At 45.0% G+C, this 21638-nt stretch overlaps 2 protein-coding genes across 11 annotated transcripts in view; one reads left to right on the forward strand and one right to left on the reverse strand.

Moving 5' to 3' along the window:
* Positions 1–654: 654 nt before the first annotated feature.
* On the forward strand, positions 655–18756 carry LOC121553852 (ubinuclein-2-like). 4 transcript variants are annotated; one of them, XM_045223361.1, is made up of 15 exons: positions 655–1212; positions 2060–2206; positions 2425–2535; positions 2676–2804; positions 3089–3192; positions 3922–4459; positions 4951–5021; positions 5328–5564; positions 7842–7955; positions 8177–8374; positions 12067–12109; positions 12242–13792; positions 14034–14220; positions 15046–15114; positions 15451–18756. In XM_045223361.1, the coding sequence occupies exons 1-15, from the start codon at positions 913–915 to the stop codon at positions 15495–15497; spliced, it is 3846 nt and encodes a 1281-aa protein (XP_045079296.1). In that variant the 5' UTR covers positions 655–912; the 3' UTR covers positions 15498–18756. The 4 variants fall into 4 exon arrangements, with proteins under 4 accessions (XP_045079296.1, XP_045079297.1, XP_045079298.1 ...); XM_045223362.1 differs by having other exon boundaries at positions 7845–7955; XM_045223363.1 differs by having other exon boundaries at positions 3092–3192.
* The window catches only part of LOC121554089 (myosin-10), a gene marked incomplete at its 5' end in the record, with an annotated part of 64768 nt that continues 61737 nt past the window's right edge, over positions 18608–21638 (reverse strand). For all 7 annotated transcript variants that reach the window (XM_045223360.1, XM_045223359.1, XM_045223355.1 and 4 more), the window contains 2 exon segments: positions 18608–21007; positions 21234–21406. In XM_045223360.1, coding sequence (XP_045079295.1) covers positions 20857–21007; positions 21234–21406 — 324 coding nt within the window.

Below are 21638 nucleotides of genomic sequence, written 5' to 3' on the forward strand. Positions count from 1 at the left end.
ATTGTTTGTTCTTCTATATGCATTCACTATTTCTCTCATGATGTCTTTTTTTATTATTATTGTGGCCATACAGACACAAATAGGCATACATTCGAATGAAATAGTACATGTACTAAATTAAAGGAAGCAGTGTTTCTACAAAATAACTGAACACAAGACCCCTCAATTTCAACAGGTGTCCACCAATGTTTGCTTGTGTTGCATCATCAGTGTCTATGAGGATAACTCACAGAGCCACCCAACTGGCTTGTTTGGTTACGTTTGGGATTTACTGTGTGTGTAGCTAGGTCATTGTGGAAAAACTCACAATTCAGCATTTCAGCACTGACTGAATGGATGACATAAGAATGGCATCAAAACAGATGCCTTACATTTGCTATATTAGTGAGCAAAATGTGTAAGTTATTCTGATGACATGGGCTATGATCTGATAAAATGTCCTTTCACAAAAGACATCTCCGTAAAGGTCATAATACTAGTGCCATCTTCTTCAGATGTTCTTATTATCGCCTGTTATGATAGGGGCGGGATTAAAATGAAGGCAAATGCGGTGATTGGCCACGATAACCCTCCTCGCTCACGCTGCTTCCGTTTTGTTTGTGCGCGCAGGCCCAGTGACCTCTCTGATATTTTATTTACTCCTGAAATCCAAGATGGCCACCTTGAATGTCTCGATCCCATAGCAATTGAGGATGCAAGTAGCTACTGAAAAAACAACTTTTCCCCGACCATCTCATCCGCTGAAATTCAATTCGAATGGTGCGGATGACCCCCTTACATCTTATTAGCCACTAAATAGCCATTGCGTTTTCGCGCAAACCCCTTCATTTCGCCAATTTGAAGTAGTTTCGCGAAGTAGCTCGCGCTGTCGCTGTCTGTCCGAAGCGAGGTTCAGACAGGCAGCACATCCAAATGGCCGAACCGAGAAAAGTACAATTTGTCACCCTCTCGGCCTTCGCTGCGGGATCAGCCACCGAGACTAGGAAACGACGGTTGGAGGATGACGAGGCCGACATCGACTTAGATGCGGATGGTGAGGTCGACAAGACAGCGTCCCGGGCAGATGGTGGCGGTGGGTTTTTCGGCAAAACTAGCGACAAGTACAACGCTGAAGGAAAACGGATTACCGTGCGATTGAACCTATCTCTGTCCGAGCCCAGCGATCAATCGTCTAACGAGTTTAACTACAGCGAACTCGTCCAAAACATCCAGGTATGACTCCTTCTGTTTGGCCAGGGAAGACATGGATCAACACCAGTTGATTTTATTAGCTTGTTTAGTGGGGACTTGTTATAAACTAGGATAGGAAAGTGGATGTATCTTGTCTTTCCACGGACTAGCGTGGTCTGTGGGAGGAAATTACCAGTCATGGACTTCACACAAAAGACCCTAGCTCAGCCATTCATTAAGCCATTCACTCAAATCACTTGGTACTCGAACGGCACGTCAATATTACAGTTGTAGGCACTCCTTATGCACATGTAGTGGTAAAGGTTGTCTGGCGCTACCTGTTTCCCGTTCTTGATAACTTGACAACTCGCTTGCTAGTTTACACCAGTCATACAGCCATTATTATGGCACGTAGAAGAAGTGCCCCAGTACAGTTGAGTTTAGCCTCCTATGGGTGACATATTGAAGATTAGTCAGTGCTGAATGGAGTGAGTTTGTAAGTACCAGGATGTAGCCTACATGGAGTTATGCAAATACCGGTGTTATGTTATCAAGACACTCAATGGTGTGCACCTACATCATTGCATGATACAGTAGTTTGCTCTTTTTTTAGTTACATATTTGTGAAGGAATTATGTTGAATATAATACATTGTTCTCAAACTTGTAATTACAAGTTATACTACAACTATATAAACCAGCTGTAAATCTAAATACAAATGCTTCTTCACCAATGCTATTTGGGCAATGTGATTCCATGACAATATGCTTTACATCCGGTACAATAACAACACAATATGATTTATTACTTTGTTGTTTGTTTATTGTGGTTAAGTCAATTTATTTTCCAGTAGTTACACTTTTCTTCACCCATTCCCTCCCCATTCTAGGTAAAAAAGAACCCTCCTCCAGCCCCAACTCAGACTCCAACTCTTTTTATCGTGCCTCCTGCCCTTGACCCTAGCGACCCTTTCAACGATGACGAGCGAGAACGACTGCAGGTGGAGGCCCTGGCCAAGAAGTTTGAGAACAAATATGTACGTAATTTTTTGGAGCCGTGGTAAAACGTTGTCCTCTAATAACTCCACTGATAAGATACTAGTTTTAAGATGAGTTTTACTTTTTTATCTGGTTAATAACTAGTTGTACTAGGTTGTAAACCTGTTATATCTGGTTATAAGCCTTTTTTGTTGTTGTTTATGACTACTGGTTATATAGTATGTTCATGTGAACGTATGTATAATCTGTGACACAGGGCAATGAGAATGCAGCAGGAAAGAAGAAGCGGAAGGACAGAATGCAGGATCTGATTGACATAGGCTTCGGTTACGATGAGACCGACCCATTTATTGACAACTCAGAGGCTGTAAGTATCCCTTTTTTTAACCCTCTACATCCCTTCATCTGGAGAAGTCCTGTTAGGTTGTATTTTAACACCCCTTTAATTTTGATATAGCAAACATGTTGATAACAAAACTCGAAAAGCCATTTTGTTTTGTTTGACAGTATGACGAGCTGGTCCCAGCCTCCCTGACCACCAAGCTGGGAGGGTTCTACATCAACACGGGCACGCTGCAGTTCAGAGCTGCTTCCGAGTCAGAAGGAGAGGACGGGGGCAAGGATGTCAAACCCAGAGTAAGGGTGGGATACTGGCATGAAGTATTTTATACAGTGAAATTACACTAAATTTAGTCAGTTGGGGTCAATTCCATTTCAATGATGTCAATTCAGGAAGTAAACAGAAATTCCAATTCCATTCAAAATCAATGAGAAAATCAATTAATTTTTGCTTACTTCCTGAATTGACTAGAGTAATTGACCCCATCCCTGATAGGAGTATGACAAACCTGATTTATTTGTGTTTATACAATTGGTTGTTTTGGTTTTTAATGAATTCTGTCTGTGCCTTCCGGTGGTAGCAGAAACTGAAGGATGGCGAGGAGCAAGTGATCAAGAGACGGCGGAAAGAAGGGAACAATTTGGAGGAGAAGAAACCCCGGAAGAACAGAGTGCCCAAACCAGGGTGAGATGAAAGGATAGTGGGATGGATACATCGGTGCTTCTTGTGCCTGTCAGGCATGTCTGGACCTTCACAAATTAGAATTTGAGATAGAATGGTTGTTGAATAATTCAGATTATTTTGTTCTTGCTGTAAGAGCAAATTATCTAAGAGGACATTGTTGTTCTATGCATATTTCTCAAATAGAACTGAGCATGTTGCAAGACCCATTCCTCAAAATGTCTTGTAATGGTTTTTGAATCAGTTGTTACAATAGAATAGACGAATACATCATATAGATATATTTTGGTTCATTCCTACCAATGTACAGATATGTCTGACTATGACATGACACACTCTGATGCTCTCTCTGAATGGCCCGTGGGCTTGTGTGACAGGCCAAGTGTCCTTAACAAAGACTCCATTAGCTACGCTCTGATAGGCTGATCACTCCGCTGCCATAAATACTCCTATTCTAAAGAGCCCCAGAAATAGACCAGCAGCTATTATGAGACTGTTGTTCCCTTGTATCATATTGAAAAGACATTGCCTTGCTTATAGGTTTGTTGTCTTCGAGATTACACATCATAACTTGCTATTGGATTAACAATCCCCTCCTTCCCCCCACATAATCTCTCTTCCCTCTCTTCCATGTCTCTTCCCTCACTATTTTCTCTCTTTCCTATTTCTTCCTTCTCTCATCCTCTCCTCTCTTTCCCCTCTTCACCCCTCTCTCTCGTCTTTCTGATCCAGAGTGTCGTCTCTGATGAACATCCACCGGCCAGAGAAGAAGAAGAGGAAGAAGCTGATGAAGGACTCCCTGTGCTTGGCAGCCATGTTGCGCCGCTTCACCCGGGAGAAGCAGGAGATGAGGAAGATGAACCCCAATGCGCCCCACCCCGGCATGGGTAGCTCCCTGGCCAACGCACCCCGAGCCAACCAACTGCTGGCTAACTCCCACCAGCACGCTAACACGGCTAACAACGACGTCTCATTGGCCGAGCTCACCGCCGACCCCGCCATGATGTCACTGCTGGGCTCGGCAAATGAGAAGGAGCTCCAGGATCTTCTGGGTGACCTAGACTTCAGCCTTCTGGACTGCTCGGCTAATCCGCATGTGGCCACCCCCGGGAGAGAGAATGGCTTGACGGGAATTGGAGTTTCAGGGCCGAAGACGATTGGTGGCGGGTTAGGGAGGGGACTGGGGGTTTCAGGGGGTCTCCTGCATCCACCTCCGCTCCCTGACGGCCTGCCTCCCCCCCTCATCAAGCGCATCGAGGACCTACGTGCGGTGAGTCGCGCTGATGGGGCTTTTCCTGTTTATCATAGATGTATTTATTTGTTTATTTAATGTTTATGTGATCATCCCTTAATTTAATTGTTGAGTAACTTCCTGGAATTTTGTACAGTTGAAATGTGTGGCAGACATTTTTTGAAACCACGATCAAGGTGATATCACTTAAAATAGTGTTTCAGTTCTTCTAAGATTTGTAATGCATTTCTTGACAGGGTGATAAAAGTGCATAGAGAGTTAGAGTGGAGCAGAGCAGAAAGGAGGAGCGGATGAGAGCAAAACGAATGAAAGAAAGGTAGAGTAGCAATAGACAACTGGTAGCCAAAAGGGAGAGAGAAGAAAGAGAGAGTGACAAATCAAAGATGAGCGAAAACTGGAAAGATGACGATGCAGCCGTTTTGAAACTGACACGGAAGGCTCCTTTTTACTTTTGTGCATATTTCCATGGAATACAGCTTTGTATGCTTACCAACCTCTTTTCTTCACAGGCCTCTCGTCAGTTTGATCAAGAGGGAAGGAAGAAATTCTTCACCCTCGATATGAATAACATCCTACTGGAGTGAGTTTGTCATTCTTTTGACACGTTGTAAATCTCTCTCTGTCTACACCCTGATTGTGTCATACCGCTGATATCGGAGTCGATTGTTCATCTCTTTTCCTGTCTTTTTCACCCCCACTCTCTTCTACATTTCTCCCAACATCTTTCTCTCTCAAATTGTTTTATTCTTTGCTGTCTCTTTATCCCCTTTCCTTGCTTGCCATCTTTCGCTCTCCATCCCCCCTTTCTCTCACTCCTGTTCATTCCCTCTGTTGCTCCTCTCACTTCCCTCCGCTCTCTCCTCCTCCCCTCCCCTCCTCCCCCCAGTATTGAGCTGCAGGTGCAGGAGCAGCCGATGGGGCTACGTGGGGAGGTGTATTCTCACCTGGAGGCCTTTGTGCCCTGCAATAAGGAGGCTCTGCTCAAACGCCTGAAGAAACTTAGCATCAACATCCAGGATGACCGTCTGCGTACGCCCCTGTTGAAGCTGAAGCTGGCTGTGTGCAGTGTGATGCCCGAGCAGATCCAACGATACAACATGGACTGCATGGTCAAGGCTGCCAAGTAAGAAGATTACAATACTCAATAGTATACTGCAGCCATACTCAACCGGTGGACCGCGGTCCGGATCCGGACGCAGAACGGGTCCATTACGGACTTTACATTTTAACATTTTCTACATTTAGTATTGCATGGACAGTTTGTCATTCCCTGACAGAGAGCGATTTAGAACCTGTCAGAAATGTCCAGTTGATCAACTAGCCCATGTTAGCTAGATGGGTACGCCCAGGGGCCTCGACCCCCATGGGGCCCCTATTGATTTAGTTGAGTCACTCATTCAGGTATCATATGGCAAAATGTGTAGAATTGCAGGAAATTCGCTTTAAAACTGCAACATTTTCTCTCCACCAACAAAGAGGATGTGAACAATTTGAACAGTTTGGGATCGCATGGGTTGCTGGGGGGGGTTGTTACTACGCTGATAAATGACAATATCCATCCGGATCTTTGCCACCTAGGACATTTGTATGACCGGACCTTCTCAAATAGTAGTTGAGTATCCCTGGCATACTGCAATGCTATATCTCTAAACCATAATGGTTGTTTGGTTATTTTTAGTGCTCTACTCTGCCTGTGTTCATCACTACTTTCATTTACATGCGTCTCTGCCTCTGCTGGTATATATTGGGGTCGGGAGAACATGTTGGTTCTGAGGTATACAGTGGGGGGAAAAAAGTATTTAGTCAGCCACCAATTGTGCAAGTTCTCCCACTTAAAAAGATGAGAGAGGCCTGTAATTTTCATCATAGGTACACGTCAACTATGACAGACAAATTGAGAAAAAATAATCCAGAAAATCACATTGTAGGATTTTTAATGAATCTATTAGCAAATTATGGTGGAAAATAAGTATTTGGTCACCTACAAACAAGCAAGATTTCTGGCTCTCACAGACCTGTAACTTCTTCTTTAAGAGGCTCCTCTGTCCTCGACTCGTTACCTGTATTAATGGCACCTGTTTGAACTTGTTATCAGTATAAAAGACACCTGTCCACAACCTCAAACAGTCACACTCCAAACTCCACTATGGCCAAGACCAAAGAGCTGTCAAAGGACACCAGAAACAAAATTGTAGACCTGCACCAGGCTGGGAAGACTGAATCTGCAATAGGTAAGCAGCTTGGTTTGAAGAAATCAACTGTGGGAGCAATTATTAGGAAATGGAAGACATACAAAATCACTGATAATCTCCCTCGATCTGGGGCTCCACACAAGATCTCACCCCGTGGGGTCAAAATGATCACAAGAACGGTGAGCAAAAATCCCAGAACCACACGGGGGGACCTAGTGAATGACCTGCAGAGAGCTGGGACCAAAGTAACAAAGCCTACCATCAGTAACACACTACGCCGCCAGGGACTCAAATCCTGCAGTGCCAGACGTGTCCCCCTGCTTAAGCCAGTACATGTCCAGGCCCGTCTGAAGTTTGCTAGAGTGCATTTGGATGATCCAGAAGAGGATTGGGAGAATGTCATATGGTCAGATGAAACCAAAATAGAACTTTTTGGTAAAAACTCAACTCGTCGTGTTTGGAGGACAAAGAACGATGAGTTGCATCCAAAGAACACCATACCTACTGTGAAGCGTGGGGGTGGAAACATCATGCTTTGGGGCTGTTTTTCTGCAAAGGGACCAGGACGACTGATCCGTGTAAAGGAAAGAATGAATGGGGCCATGTATCGTGAGATTTTGAGTGAAAACCTCCTTCCATCAGCAAGGGCATTGAAGATGAAACGTGGCTGGGTCTTTCAGCATGACAATGATCCCAAACACACCGCCCGGGCAACGTAGGAGTGGCTTCGTAAGAAGCATTTCAAGGTCCTGGAGTGGCCTAGCCAGTCTCCAGATCTCAGCCCCATAGAAAATCTTTGGAGGGAGTTGAAAGTCCGTGTTGCCCAGCGACAGCCCCAAAACATCACAGCTCTAGAGGAGATCTGCATGGATGAATGGGCCACAATACCAGCAACAGTGTGTGAAAACCTTGTGAAGACTTACAGAAAACGTTTGACCTGTGTCATTGCCAACAAAGGGTATATAACAAAGTATTGAGAAACTTTTGTTATTGACCAAATACTTATTTTCCACCATAATTTGCAAATAAATTCATTAAAAATCCTACAATGTGATTTTCAGGATTTTGTTTTCTCATTTTGTCTGTCATAGTTGACGTGTACCTATGATGAAAATTACAGGCCTCTCTCATCTTTTTAAGTGGGAGAACTTGCACAATTGGTGGCTGACTAAATACTTTTTTCCCCCACTGTATGTGTTGAACCCTAGCAGGCAGCAGCCTGGAGAGGTAGAGAAGAACGGATCAGAGGAGGAGGACGAGGGGAAGCCAGGGAAGAGGATGATAGGCCCACGGAAGAAGTTTGTCTGGGACGACAAGCTCAGGTAACCGCCCATCCATTGCCCTCAATCAAATCTTATTTATAAAGCCATTTTTACATCAGCAGTTGTCACAAAGTGCCTTTATAGTAACCCAGCCTAGACACTAAAGTGAAATTCTCGATCAAAGTCATACAGAAAATGGTTGATTGAAAAGACAATAGATTAGTAAGCTTTCTTCTTTTCTGTCTGTGTGTGTGTGTGTGTGTGTGCGTGTGTGTGTGTAGGTCGCTGCTGTGTAACCTGGTGCGTGTGAAGTTGAGCTGCTATGAACTGGAGTCATCTCAGTGCTCTCTCTCCGTGGAGGATTACCTCAAGGCCTTCATGGAGAACGAGGTCAAACCACTTTGGCCCAAGGGCTGGATGCAGGCCAGGATGCTGTTCAAGGAGAGTCGTGCTGTACACAGTCACCTCACTGGCAACATGTAAGTTCTCTCAACTATAGTTGGACCTTATAGATAAGTTGGGATAGTTTCCCAACTATGTCGTTGGCTTTATAATGGCAATTATACCTTTTAGTGTATATATGCCTGATTGACAGATCACAACAAGTTTTATTGGTCGCATACACATATTTAGCAGATGTTATTGTGGGTGTAGCGAAATGCGTGTGCTCCTAACAGTGCAGTAATATCTAACGATACACAACAATACACACATCTAAAAGTAAAATAATGGAATTAAGAAATATTACGACGAGCAATGTCGGAGTCCGGAGTATAAATATATATACAGTACCAGTCAAAAGTTTGGACACACCTACTCATTCAAGGGTTTTTCTTTATTTTTACAATTTTTTACATTGTAGAATAATAGTTAAGACATCAAAACTATGAAATAACACATATGGAATCATGTAGTAACCGAAAAAGTGTTAAACTAATTTTATATTTGAGGTTCTTCAAATAGCCACCCTTTGCCCCGATGACAGCTTTGCACACTCTTGGCATTCTCTCAACCAGCTTCACCTGGAATGCTTTTCCAATAGTGTTGAAGGAGTTCTCACATATGCTTAGCACTTGTTGGCTGCTTTTCCTTCACTCTGCCGTCTGACTCATCCCAAACCATATAAATTGGGTTGAGGTCGGGGGATTGTGGAGACCAGGTCATCTGATGCAGCACTCCATCACTCTCCTTCTTGGTCAAATAGTCCTTACACAGCCTGGATGTGTGTTGGATCATTGTCCTGTTGAAAAACAAATTATAGTACCACTAAGCCCAAACCAGATGGGATGGCGTACCGCTGCAGAATGCTGTGGTAGCCATGCTGGTTAAGTGTGCCTTGAATTCTAAATAAATCACAGACAGTGTCACCCACAAAGCACCCCCATACCATAACACCTCCTCTTCCATTACGGTGGGAACTACACATGCGGAGATCATCCGTTCACGCACACCGCGTCTCACAAAGATATGGCGGTTGGAACCAAAAATCTCCAATTTGGACTCCAGACCAAAGGACACATTTCCACCGGTCTAATGTCCATTGCTCGTGTTTCTTGGCCCAAGCAGGTCTCTTCTTCTTATTGGTGGCCTTTAGTAGTGGTTTCTTTGCAGCAATTCGACCATGATGGCCTGATTCGATCCCCGGGACCACCCATACACAAAAATGTATGCACGCATGACTGTAAGTCGCTTTGGATAAAAGCGTCTGCTAAATGGCATATTTATTTATTTATTCACACAGTCTCCTCTGAACAGTTGATGTTGAGATGTGCCTGTGACTTGAATTCAGTGAAGCATTTATTTGGGCTGCAATTTCTGAGGTTGGTAACTCTAATGAACTTATCCTCTGCAGCAGAGATAACTCTGGGTCTTTCATTCCTGTGGTGGTCCTCATAAGAGCCAGTTTCATCATAGCGCTTCATGGTTTTTGCGACTGCACTTGAAGAAACTTTCAAAGTTCTTGAAATGTTCCGTATTGACTGACCTTCATGCTTTAAGTAAGGATGGACTGTCGTTTCTCTTTGCTTATTGGAGCTGTTCTTGCCATAATATGAACTTGGTCTTTTACCAAATAGGGCTACCTTCTGTATACCCACCCCCCCCTACCTTGTCACAACACAACTGATTGTCTCAAACTAATTAAGAAGGAAAGAAATTCCACCAATTAACTTTTAAGAAGCCACACCTGTCAATTGAAATGCATTCCAGGTGACTACCGCATGAAGCTGGTTGAGAGAATGCCAAGAGTGTGCAAAGCTGTCATCAAGGCAAAGGGTGGCTATTTTGGTTACTACATGATTCCATATGTGTTATTTCTAGTTTTGATGTCTTCACTATTATTCTACAATGTAGAAAATAATAAAAATAAAGAAAAACCCTTGAATGAGTAGGTGTGTCCAAACTTTTGACTGGTAGTGTATACATACAGTGGGGGAAAAAAGTATTTAGTCAGCCACCAATTGTGCAAGTTCTCCCACTTAAAAAGATGAGAGAGGCCTGTAATTTTCATCATAGGTACACGTCAACTATGACATACAAATTGAGGAAATAAATCCTGAAAATCACATTGTAGGATTTTTAATGAATTTATTAGCAAATTATGGTGGAAAATAAGTATTTGGTCACCTACAAAGAAGCAAGATTTCTGGCTCTCACAGACCTGTAACTTCTACTTTAAGAGGCTCATCTGTCCTCCACTCGTTACCTGTATTAATGGCACCTGTTTGAACTTGTTATCAGTATAAAAGACACCTGTCCACAACCTCAAACAGTCACACTCCAAACTCCACTATGGCCAAGACCAAAGAGCTGTCAAAGGACACCAGAAACAAAATTGTAGACCTGCACCAGGCTGGGAAGACTGAATCTGCAATAGGTAAGCAGCTTGGTTTGAAGAAATCAACTGTGGGAGCAATTATTAGGAAATGGAAGACATACAAGACCACTGATAATCTCCCTCGATCTGGGGCTCCACGCAAGATCTCACCCGTGGGGTCAAAATGATCACAAGAACGGTGAGCAAAAATCCCAGAACCACACGGGGGGACCTAGTGAATGACCTGCAGAGAGCTGGGACCAAAGTAACAAAGCCTACCATCAGTAACACACTACGCCGCCAGGGACTCAAATCCTGCAGTGCCAGACGTGTCCCCCTGCTTAAGCCAGTACATGTCCAGGCCCGTCTGAAGTTTGCTAGAGTGCATTTGGATGATCCAGAAGAGGATTGGGAGAATGTCATATGGTCAGATGAAACCAAAATAGAACTTTTTGGTAAAAACTCAACTCGTCGTGTTTGGAGGACAAAGAATGCTGACTTGCATCCAAAGAACACCATACCTACTGTGAAGCATGGGGGTGGAAACATCATGCTTTTTCTGCAAAGGGACCAGGACGACTGATCCGTGTAAAGGAAAGAATGAATGGGGCCATGTATCATGAGATTTTGAGTGAAAACCTCCTTCCATCAGCAAGGGCATTGAAGATGAAACGTGGCTGGGTCTTTCAGCATGACAATGATCCCAAACACACCGCCCGGGCAACGAAGGAGTGGCTTCGTAAGAAGCATTTCAAGGTCCTGGAGTGGCCTAGCCAGTCTCCAGATCTCAACCCCATAGAAAATCTTTGGAGGGAGTTGAAAGTCTGTGTTGCCCAGCGACAGCCCCAAAACATCACTGCTCTAGAGGAGATATGCATGGAGGAATGGGCCAAAATACCAGCAACAGTGTGTGAAAACCTTGTGAAGACTTACAGAAAATGTTTGACCTGTGTCATTGCCAACAAAGGGTATATAACAAAGTATTGAGAAACTTTTGTTATTGACCAAATACTTATTTTCCACCATAATTTGCAAATAAATTCATTAAAAATCCTACAATGTGATTTTCTGGAAAGAAAATTCTCATTATGTCTGTCATAGTTGACGTGTACCTATGATGAAAATTACAGGCCTCTCTCATCTTTTTAAGTGGGAGAACTTGCACAATTGGTGGCTGACTAAATACTTTTTTCCCCCACTGTATATACAGTATGTGATGGGATGTATAGAGAATGTGGACAGTATATGGATAGAATATGTAGTATATCTGAAGAAACAGATGATTGATTAATTGATAGATGGATTAGCATTCCTGTGAGGCTGTTAACTTAACACACCATTTGTCTCTCTGTCCAGGGTCAAGAAAAGGATGGTCCCCACCCCCAGGGCTAAAGCCAAGGTCAGTGACACCTCTTCACTCTCAATTGACTTTTGTAACCTTTTCTACAAGATGGTTATTTGGTATTACTTGTGCTTCCAAATGTTCTGGTGCGGGGCTAATGCTAACCTTTGTCCTGTCCCTGTGTTCCAGGAGGGCCAATGGATCCAGCAGAGGCCCAATCTCCCCACCGCCACCACCCCTTCTCTCCCCCACGTCCCCTCCACCCCCTCCGTCATCCAGGCCCGCCGGACCTCCTCGTCCCCCTCGGAGCCCATCTGCCTGTCCGACTCGCTGGACGAGGACCTCCGTGCCCCCTCCCTGGATTCAGTCTCCCACGCCCTCACCTTCCTTAGCCAAGCCGCCAAGGGCCTGGGTCCCCACGGCAGCGTCACTGACCTCACCCTCACCTCCCCCCTCTCCCCCCCGCCTCTCCAGATCCCCAACTCCTCCCCCCCCTCCATCACCCCTCACTACTCCCCCTCGTCTTCCCTTCTCACGTCACATTCTCTTTCCAAGGTAAACGCCAACTCGTCAACGATGGTGACGATGTCATCGATGGCCAACATTATGACCACTCTATCTACCTCTCCCTCCACTTCCACGGCGTCGTCGGCTCGCATGCAGCTCGCAGGGGCCACGTTGGTGTCTCGTGGCGCCGACGGAGTGTACGGGGTGATGAAAGGGGCGGGCTCTATGGGACAGACTCAGAGACACAATGTCAGCATGGCAACCGCCACTCACAGGCAAGGGGGCATGACCGGAGGGAGTAAACTCCACCCACCGTCGTCCCCCTCCCTGCCCACCAAGCAGCGGCCCCCTCCCACGTCCTCTCCGCTCCTGCCCCCACATCAGAAGGTCGCCCTGGGCATGGGCGTGGCAATACCAGGACTGGGGAAGAGCTGTGTCAAAACCAACAGCAGCAGTAACGGCGGTGCCATGATGAGTAACATGCCCTCCTCCTCCCCTCAGTCCCGTGCCACCAACTCCCACTCACACCCCCAGCAGCTCATCTCCAAGAGCCCCCAGCAGCTCAACTCCAAGAGCCCCCAGCAGCTCAACTCCAAGAGCCCCCAGCAACCCTCCTACCTCACCTCCACGGTGGGCTCCTCACCCTCCCAGTCCCCCTCCCATCACCAGGGTAAATCCAAGCCCCACCACCAGTCCAACTTCATCACCCCCATGCAGGCCACCCTCACCAAGTCCTCCCACAGTAACAACTCCTCCCCCATCATCAAGCTCACCCCTCGCCCCCCCGCCCCCCACCCCTCGCCCCCCGCCCCCACCCCTCCTCCCACCTCCTCCCCCTCCCCTTCCTCCTCCTCTTCCAACCTCCTCTCTCACTCTCAAATGATCTCCAGCCCTCTCCAGTACCAGTCCCCCAAGACTGCCGGCTTCCGCCCCACATATAGTGTCCAAGGTGGGGGTCAGGTGAAGTCGGGCCAGGGCAGTTATAGCTTTGCGGGGAGCCAGAAGGCTCCGTCTGTCATTAGCAGTAGTAGCGTTAGCAGCGTAAGCTCCAACAGCAGCCCCATGCGCATGTCGCCCGTCACCAGTCGCCCAGACAACAGCCCCTCCCCCTCCGGCATGGTCTCGACCAGTCACGGACAGAGACAGAGGGCCGTGGGCGGAGCCAAGGCTGTAGGCAGTCGGGCGCCAACGGCAACCATGGCCACACCCTCCATCACCTCACACCTGACGCAGGTGAGTCAGCCAATCACAGGCGACCAGAAAAAGTGTCAAGAAGAGTGAAAAAGAGGATCAAGAGAAGCAACTTTTAGATACTGACTGCATTTTTCTCGCTAGGGTTTTGAGTATGTTCTGCAAAGGCTTGGCCACGTAGTCAGAACAGAAGAGATTGTGTCAGGCACTTTATATGTCACCAAGTGAGTCACCTGATCCCTCCTTTCTCTCTCTCTCTCTCTCTCTCTCTCTCTCTCCCTAGGTGTCAGCTGGAAGTCCCCTCCTGGGCGGGCCACTTGGCTTTGGGATGCTGGGGGGGCTGGTGCCCGTCTCGCTGCCCTTCCAGTTCCCCTCGCTGCTCAACTTCACTCCTCCTGGAGCCCCGGGGGGCAGCGGCCTGGGCACGGGCGCCAACTCAGGATATAGCCTCTCACAGAGTGACTTAATGGGTGAGTAATTGGCAACTGGGGCCCAACTGGCAGTGGCTCCACAAGACTGTGATCTTTCAAAGCACCGTGCATGCAAATGTATGGGCTCTTAATACCATTTAGAAAGTCTGTACTGTACATCATTATATGATAAAGATCTTTAAAGAATTTAGAACTTCATTAGTATGACATCTTATTGGATGAATTTGATCAAATGACAAAGAAAATCAGTCGTAGTAAAAACAATTTGTGGTTCCTTGAGATTCATCTAGTCTTAGAGTTTGTTTGTGTTACTCATGGTCAATGGTGTGGTGTGGATCCATACTGAAGTATAATCAGCTGTAATGTGCCTATGCTCCAGGTTTCTCACTGTAACCCTCTTGCCCTGCCTGTCTCGTTTTCTCAACCAATCCCTCACTCCTTCTCCCCCTCCATCCATCCATCCATCCATCCATCCTTCCATCCATCCATCCATCCATCCTCTCCTTCCTTCACTCCTATGTTCTCTACTCCTGTGTTCTCTACTCCTGTGTTCTCTACTCCTATGTTCTCTACTCCTGTGTTCTCTACTCCTATGTTCTCTACTCCTATGTTCTCTACTCCTATGTTCTCTACTCCTATGTTCTCTACTCCTGTGTTCTTTAATCCCCCTTTTATCTGCCCTCACCTTCTTATTTTATTTGATGTTTTACTCAAATTCTGCTTTCATTATTTAATGTGCCTTTTCTTACCTTTATTCTCCTCAACCCCTTCCCCCTCTCCATTCTTCCCCTTTTTAACCTCCTCACTCTTTCTTCCTCTCCTCTGTCCTTCCCTCCCTCCCTCCCTCCCTCCATCTCTCCTCAGATCTGTATAAGAGTCTCCAGTCAGGGTCACAGGCTGCTCTACCTCCTCACTTGCAGCTTGCTTTCTCAGGTAAACTTCACTCCTCTTCCTCCCTTACCTCCCTCCTCCTCCCTTACCTCCCTCCTCCTCCCTCCTCCTCTTCCCTTTCTCCATTTGTGCTGTTGTCATTCCCTGCTTCATGTTGATATCTCTCACTCACTGTTTGGCTGTTGCGTCTTCTTGCTTCAATGTTAGTGGTGATCTGCATGCTTGTGTTACTACATGACTAGGATAACACTAGAAGCACATGTCTTGTCTGTCGATGAAGCATACCCTACCTTTGTGTTAGGTGTTCATATGTTTCTGCATCTTCATGTATTTACACATGATGTAACAAATTGTTTTGACTCCTCCCCCCCACCTCAGATGCGAACCAAAGCCAGGGTGGCGACATGAAGAGGAAGTCCCACTGACCAATAGAGACGGAGGATGGAGTGACATCACAGCCTCTCCTCGAGACATCCACTAGGATCACTTTGATTGGACAGACAGACACAATTATGTAATACAGGGGGGAGCAGCCTCTCTCCCCTCAATATGGACCTGAATAATCAATTCCCCCTCACAATGATGATTTATGAATTTAATTTAACTGTATTTTTATGATTACTAGGTATAAAATGGACCTGGGGTGGGGGTGAATGATAATGAAACCGTTTCCCTTTTTAATTTTTCTTGTCAACATGTTTACATGACCGACCTTTATCACTGTGGAATGAGGACAGGGTCGTATTCATTAGGCACCAAATGTTGAAAAAAAAACAGAAACGAGGAAGGACTGCCTGAACACTCGTTTTCGTTTCAAAATCGTTTTGCTATGTTGTGCACTAACGGAGCGCACACACCGCACCGAATATCGATCTGCCGTTCGTTCGGCGCGGTGTGTTTTACGGACCACCCCGCCGGTGGGCGTCTGATTGCCAACATTTTCGCTCAATTTTACATGTAGAATCAGTTTGCAAATTATGGCTGCCACTCTGTGTTCAGAGGTGCTAAGTGCTCTCTTCCGGCAAACGCTACCGGTGTGTCCGTTCCTTAATGAAAACGACCCAGGAGGGGGAGTACGCTGTTTGCTAAGTAATTTAATTTGAATTAAGTCAGTGTTTTATTTTTTCTCGTCTAAAGCAGATTTGAGCATTTTTTTTTTTTCGTTGTCTTGACTGTCTGAGAAAGGTAACGTTGTTTGTTAACTTGTCTCCGATGTGGGATAGTGTGTCCATAGAGTTGTACTGTTTTAAAGTCGCCTCTGCTCCCCACAACTGACTGTTAAGGTAGTATAGCTAATATTGATAAATTATTTGTAATTTACACAGGGATAAAAAAAAAATGTTTGTGCCGGTGAGATTGAATGTGTGTGTGTGTGTGTGTACATAACCTACATATATTATTATATATTGTATTTTCTTTCCAGGTCAGTCTGTGCTATGTGTGAGTGTGTGCGAATTGCATATCCCCCTTTTCTCTGTTGTGTGTGTGTGTGTGTCTGCGCGCGTGTGTGTTTGAGAGTGAGTATTCCCCTCTCTTGCTCAGCGTGTCTTTGGTGCTGTATAATCACACTGGACCTTTTCTGGAGAAAAAACTTGAACTGTAAAAGCTAGACTCCTCTTTTGGAAAGAGGAGTGGAGCGTGAGAGAGGGGACAAAGATTGGAGATTGTAGCCTACTTGAACTTTTTTTTTAAAATAAATAAATTGTAATTAATTTACTTTGTAAAAACCGCTTATCAACTCAAACACAGTCAAAACTCAATATAACAAAACGCCTTAGTTTGTAAGTTTCATTAAAGAACTATGCAGGACTATAAATGCTTCAATGCAAAAGTGCAAGTCGTCGCTTGGCTTTCAACCTCTTACTCAACTGTCAATGTATTTCTGGGAGTTGTTTATGTTTGTGTGTACCTATGTCTGACTCCTTTTCCCATCCCCCCAGACCTCTCCCTTCTCACCTACTGAATACCTCTCTTGAAACAGTTCTTACATACTCTCTTCCTATATCTGGGAAGATCTCAATAGCATACTCCTCATGTCCTCTCCTAGTCTTCTTCTCAAAACCCATTGGAGGACAAGGTCAGAGGGGAGGGACCTCTGGCTTTCTTCCCGCTGTCTATCTCTTATCATCCTTCATCTCTCCTTCCAATGTCAGTATGAATGTCGACCAGCTGCACCAAGAATGGCGCCAAAGATGAGTTTCCTAGCATATAGATGGGGTGCCTTGGTCAGTGTGCATGTGTTCGTACCAACCTTCTCTTTGAAATGTACCCATGACTGTTGTCGATCTGTGGTCTGTCAGGATGTCATGGTGAAAAGTTGTTTATTTCTGTGACTGGAGCAGGAGGTGACATTTTGAAGCTTTAGTGCTTTTGGAGCGGGTAAAGATTTACATTTCATTGTAGTGGTTACTTAATTCGGTCTCTTTTGTAGATTATTTTTGTGTGTCAATTATGGAATAAAATACAGTTGGTTTTCAGTAGGGCCGGAGTCATTTCTTTGTGGTCCCTTTCTTCCGTTCTCCATTGTGACAGCTGTCTTTCAAAAGAACACTACTCTAGTTCTGAAGGTAGGGAAAAACTACACCCTCGAGACACAATGAGACACCTAAAGGAAGTAAGGGCTCTATTCAATTCGTTTGCGGGTTTCAGCGTTTTTTTGTAACAATTTAAGACAATGTTCCCGCGTTAAAGGTAATTTCCGATTGTCAGCTCAATCGGAATTTACTTTAACATTTGCGCGCAAACTGTAACGCTTCAGCGATACAGATTGAATAAAGCCTTAAGATGCTGCACATTTTTTTCTTCATACATTTGTCATAAATCCATGTTTTGTTCAGTCCCTCAATTATGTCAACATTCGTGTTCATTCGTGCCCAGGCCCACCCACTCAGATTGAGCAAAAAATCTGCTCTTGTCAAATGTTCCAAACAGGACATTGTCTTTTTACCTAAATATGCAAACACCATCAGATAGAATTCATAGCAAGCAGTGCACTGGGTTTGTCAGATTTCATTAAATATAACAGAACAGATTTGGATTTATATTCACTCTCACCGGATGGGTTGCCAAAAAGAACTAACTGATAAGCAACAAATATGACTGCATTGAGGCATTTGCCACTGTGCTTCGATGGCTGTATGCACCATGCTACTGCCTATTTCATTTGTTCATTTAGCAAACAAGACATCACATAATCCAGTGTCTTTATCACAGTCAACACACCTATATTTGAGCTGTAATTTGCTTTAAAAATGCAAAATTTTCTCAGAATAGCATGAGATGAGCTATAAAACTGCACATTTCCCTCTCTGCCCAATGGCAAAATTGCTAGAAGTTAGCTGCCCAGATTTATGCAGGCCCACCCGACAACACATGTCTGGTTATGCCGAAGATGTTGCATACCCCCAACATGGTGGAGAGTATAAAATTTGGGTTCCCATGCAGCAGGTCCCTGGTTCGAATCCAAGAGTCGTTTTTGAATTGAATTGAAAGTCTCTAGGGGCTCCTCCGCTCAGGACAAACTGCAATCACATTATTTCTACAATGAATATGTTTTATTTTCTTTTACAAAAAATCACTGTAGTCTAGAAATACCGGAGGCATACAAGAAATAAAATGGCGGGGGGTATTTGCAGATGAATGAAAGCCTGGTCGTCAACAGCCAGTCTGAGAATAATAATAATACAAACACCAGTAAAACTACATCATGGATGTTAAAGCTTTTAACCAAATGAAATCACATTCTGCTCTTGAAGGGGGAGCAGAAGGCTCCACATCTCACATAGTTAATAGTAACACTGATTTCTGACCCCCACACACACACACACTACCTATGGAGAGATTACTACCAGTGTATGAACGGGAGAGAAGGTACGCACTGGGTATGATATGACGCACAGCAAAAATACACAAGACAAAGGGTTAGAAGAAGAAAAAGTAGTGTTTTGTTTTCCTTTCACCAGGTTTGCCTCGTTAGGTTTGTGTGTAATACATACAGCATGTACACGTCTTTCTTTTTAATACAGGAGCACACCAGCATTACCCACTAATGCTCTTTCTAGTGTCTAAGGCACTTTAAAGAAACATGTCATTACAGCTGAGCTAACATTGGAGTAAAAGTCAATGAAAGTGGCAGTTTCCATACATTACCCTCTTTTTTTGAACACTGAACAGAGATGCTAAAGGAAGAATAGAGAGCGCTGATGGATATGGACATTCTGCTATGTTAAGAGTCCACATGACTAGATGTAGTCACAGAGATATATCTCTATGGTTGTAGTGGCTTAATCGTTTTAGAGCTTTGAGATGCTATCCCCAGTAGAAGGCTGTCATATCTAGGAATACTAAGTGCTTGGTAGTTGGTGTGTCAGCGCATTATAAGAGAGTTGGCGGTCCTAGTGTACTACCAAACCATGGCACAAACAGTGAGATGGCTGCCTCCCTTGCTCTGAGCGGTAGGCTTTACCTAGTCAAACTACACGTTCAATCGAAGCTCACACCATTAGTGTTGGACTAAGGGGCTGTACTGTACATCATGTGACCACTCAGAGAGAAGCATGGGGTTTCCTGGCTCCAGTTACAGGGGCATATGAATACTCATTGTGCAGTTACGTGCAGTTTCCAGCGATTCTCTGTGATACGTATGCCAGCGACCATCTATCTAAGCATACCACACTTCTCTGCTTTCAACCCTTCTTCCTGAACAACAGGAAAAATAATAGTGTTCCAATTGGTCAAAATAGAACAACAAAAAACGTCAATCATGACCTATGCGATTCCTATAAGAAGTCAGTTACCAATTGTTTTTAAAGTGTTGTGACAAGATGCTGTAGCAAGTGGATAAAAGCTTTTCACAATTAAAACATTCTTTCCATTCCATTGTTTTCTTCCAGAACCGGTCAGATTGTGTGAATCCACCATCTTGTTTCACAGTAGTGTTTAGAAGCGGAATAATAGTCTGTACATCAGGAAGAGACTCATGCAATGAGAGAAGCGGAGGCAGTCCATTGGCTGGCCATTGACCTCTGCCCTATCGTTGAGTAGGACTATCATTGGAGAGGACAGTTTTGTTAGGCCTGCTTTAAGCTAGGGGAGAGATGATGGCTTTAGATTTGGTAACAAACTTGTATTACAAGACAATGTTTTGTTTCATGTGTGAGGAGGACGACAAAACGTTACCAAGTTTCACTCCTTTCCTTGCAGTTTGGCGTGTAGGTGGATACACATACCATACATACTCATATGTACACACACGCACATACGCATAGTTCATAAGTAAAAAGCACTTGTACATAAGTTTACATATTCATTTAAGCGGAGCACATAATTCCACGCCTAGGGAGGACTATATTAAGATGCTTCAGATCATTGGGACACTCGCCGGGCCGAGCAGCTAGCCAGAGTAGAGTAGGAATAATGTTAGAGTAATGTTAGAGTAAGGCAGAGTAAACCGCCCAAGTGGGAGTAATTGTTTTGTCATCCCCAGGAAGAGAGCATTTCTGAGGGGGTGGGTGGTCTGGGTCGTAATCATTAGAACACACCGTAGCAAAACATTTGAAAACGTCTTTCAACGGAAAATGAAAACAAGCGGTTTTTATTGGACAAGTCCAGGTAGTCCCTCCCTGTTTCGGACTGTTTTCTTCTGTTTTGGTGTCTAATGAACACAACCCTGGTTCTCCCTGCTGTTGACTCGTGGACAGGGACAGATGGAGAGGCTGAAGTGTTGTTGTCACCATGATGCCAGACAGGCTAATCGATAGGGTTGGTAGGATTAGCAGGGTGCGTCTATTCAGTCTGGTTGGAGGCTTGCGTGTCGTTGTGGTCGCTGGAGCGGCTGTCGGCGTCATCATCAGAATTGTCCACGGAGGCTCCGTCGATCTGAAGCTGCCGGCTGCGGCCTGAACGGCTAGACGAGAAGCTGATGGGGCCTCCACGCCTGAGGAGGACAGGCAAATACATACATGGTTATTTATCACACCCACAGATCTATGTCAGTGTGTGTGTCCTGTTGCATCTATAGGCACGTTGATGAACATGTATGGGCAGTGATAACAATGAATGTCTTCTTCTTTGTTTTAAAGAAACTGTCAGAGGGAATGCCGACAGGCATAAATAACTACAGTATGTGAAGTGTATATACAGCGTGTTATGAGAGGCTATACCTCAGGCGGTTCTTGAGTGTGTTGACCTCGCGGTTCAGGCCCTCGCTGGCTTCGGTGGCGTCGTCCAGCTCCCTCTGTAGTTTCCTACGGGAGGCGTTGGCCCTGGTAGCCTCCTCCTCAGCCTCCTCCAGCTGACGCTTCAGCTGCTTCATACGAGAGTTGGCCTTCTCCATCTGACGGGGAGAATTTGAATTTTATTGGCACAATTCAACGTATTTACATAGCAAATTCATGGGCCAATTCAAAATGAAAACACTGCAAGTGCGAGAGAGAGAGAGACGAGAGAGAGAGAGAGAGAGAGAGAGAGAGAGAGAGAGAGAGAGAGAGAGAGAGAGAGAGAGAGAGAGAGAGAGATAGCAAGAGAGGGATAGAGAGAGAGAGAGAGAGAGAGAGAGAGAGAGAGAA

This window comes from Coregonus clupeaformis, chromosome 1 (assembly GCF_020615455.1).
Source record: "Coregonus clupeaformis isolate EN_2021a chromosome 1, ASM2061545v1, whole genome shotgun sequence".
Taxonomy (NCBI): Eukaryota; Metazoa; Chordata; class Actinopteri; order Salmoniformes; family Salmonidae; genus Coregonus; species Coregonus clupeaformis.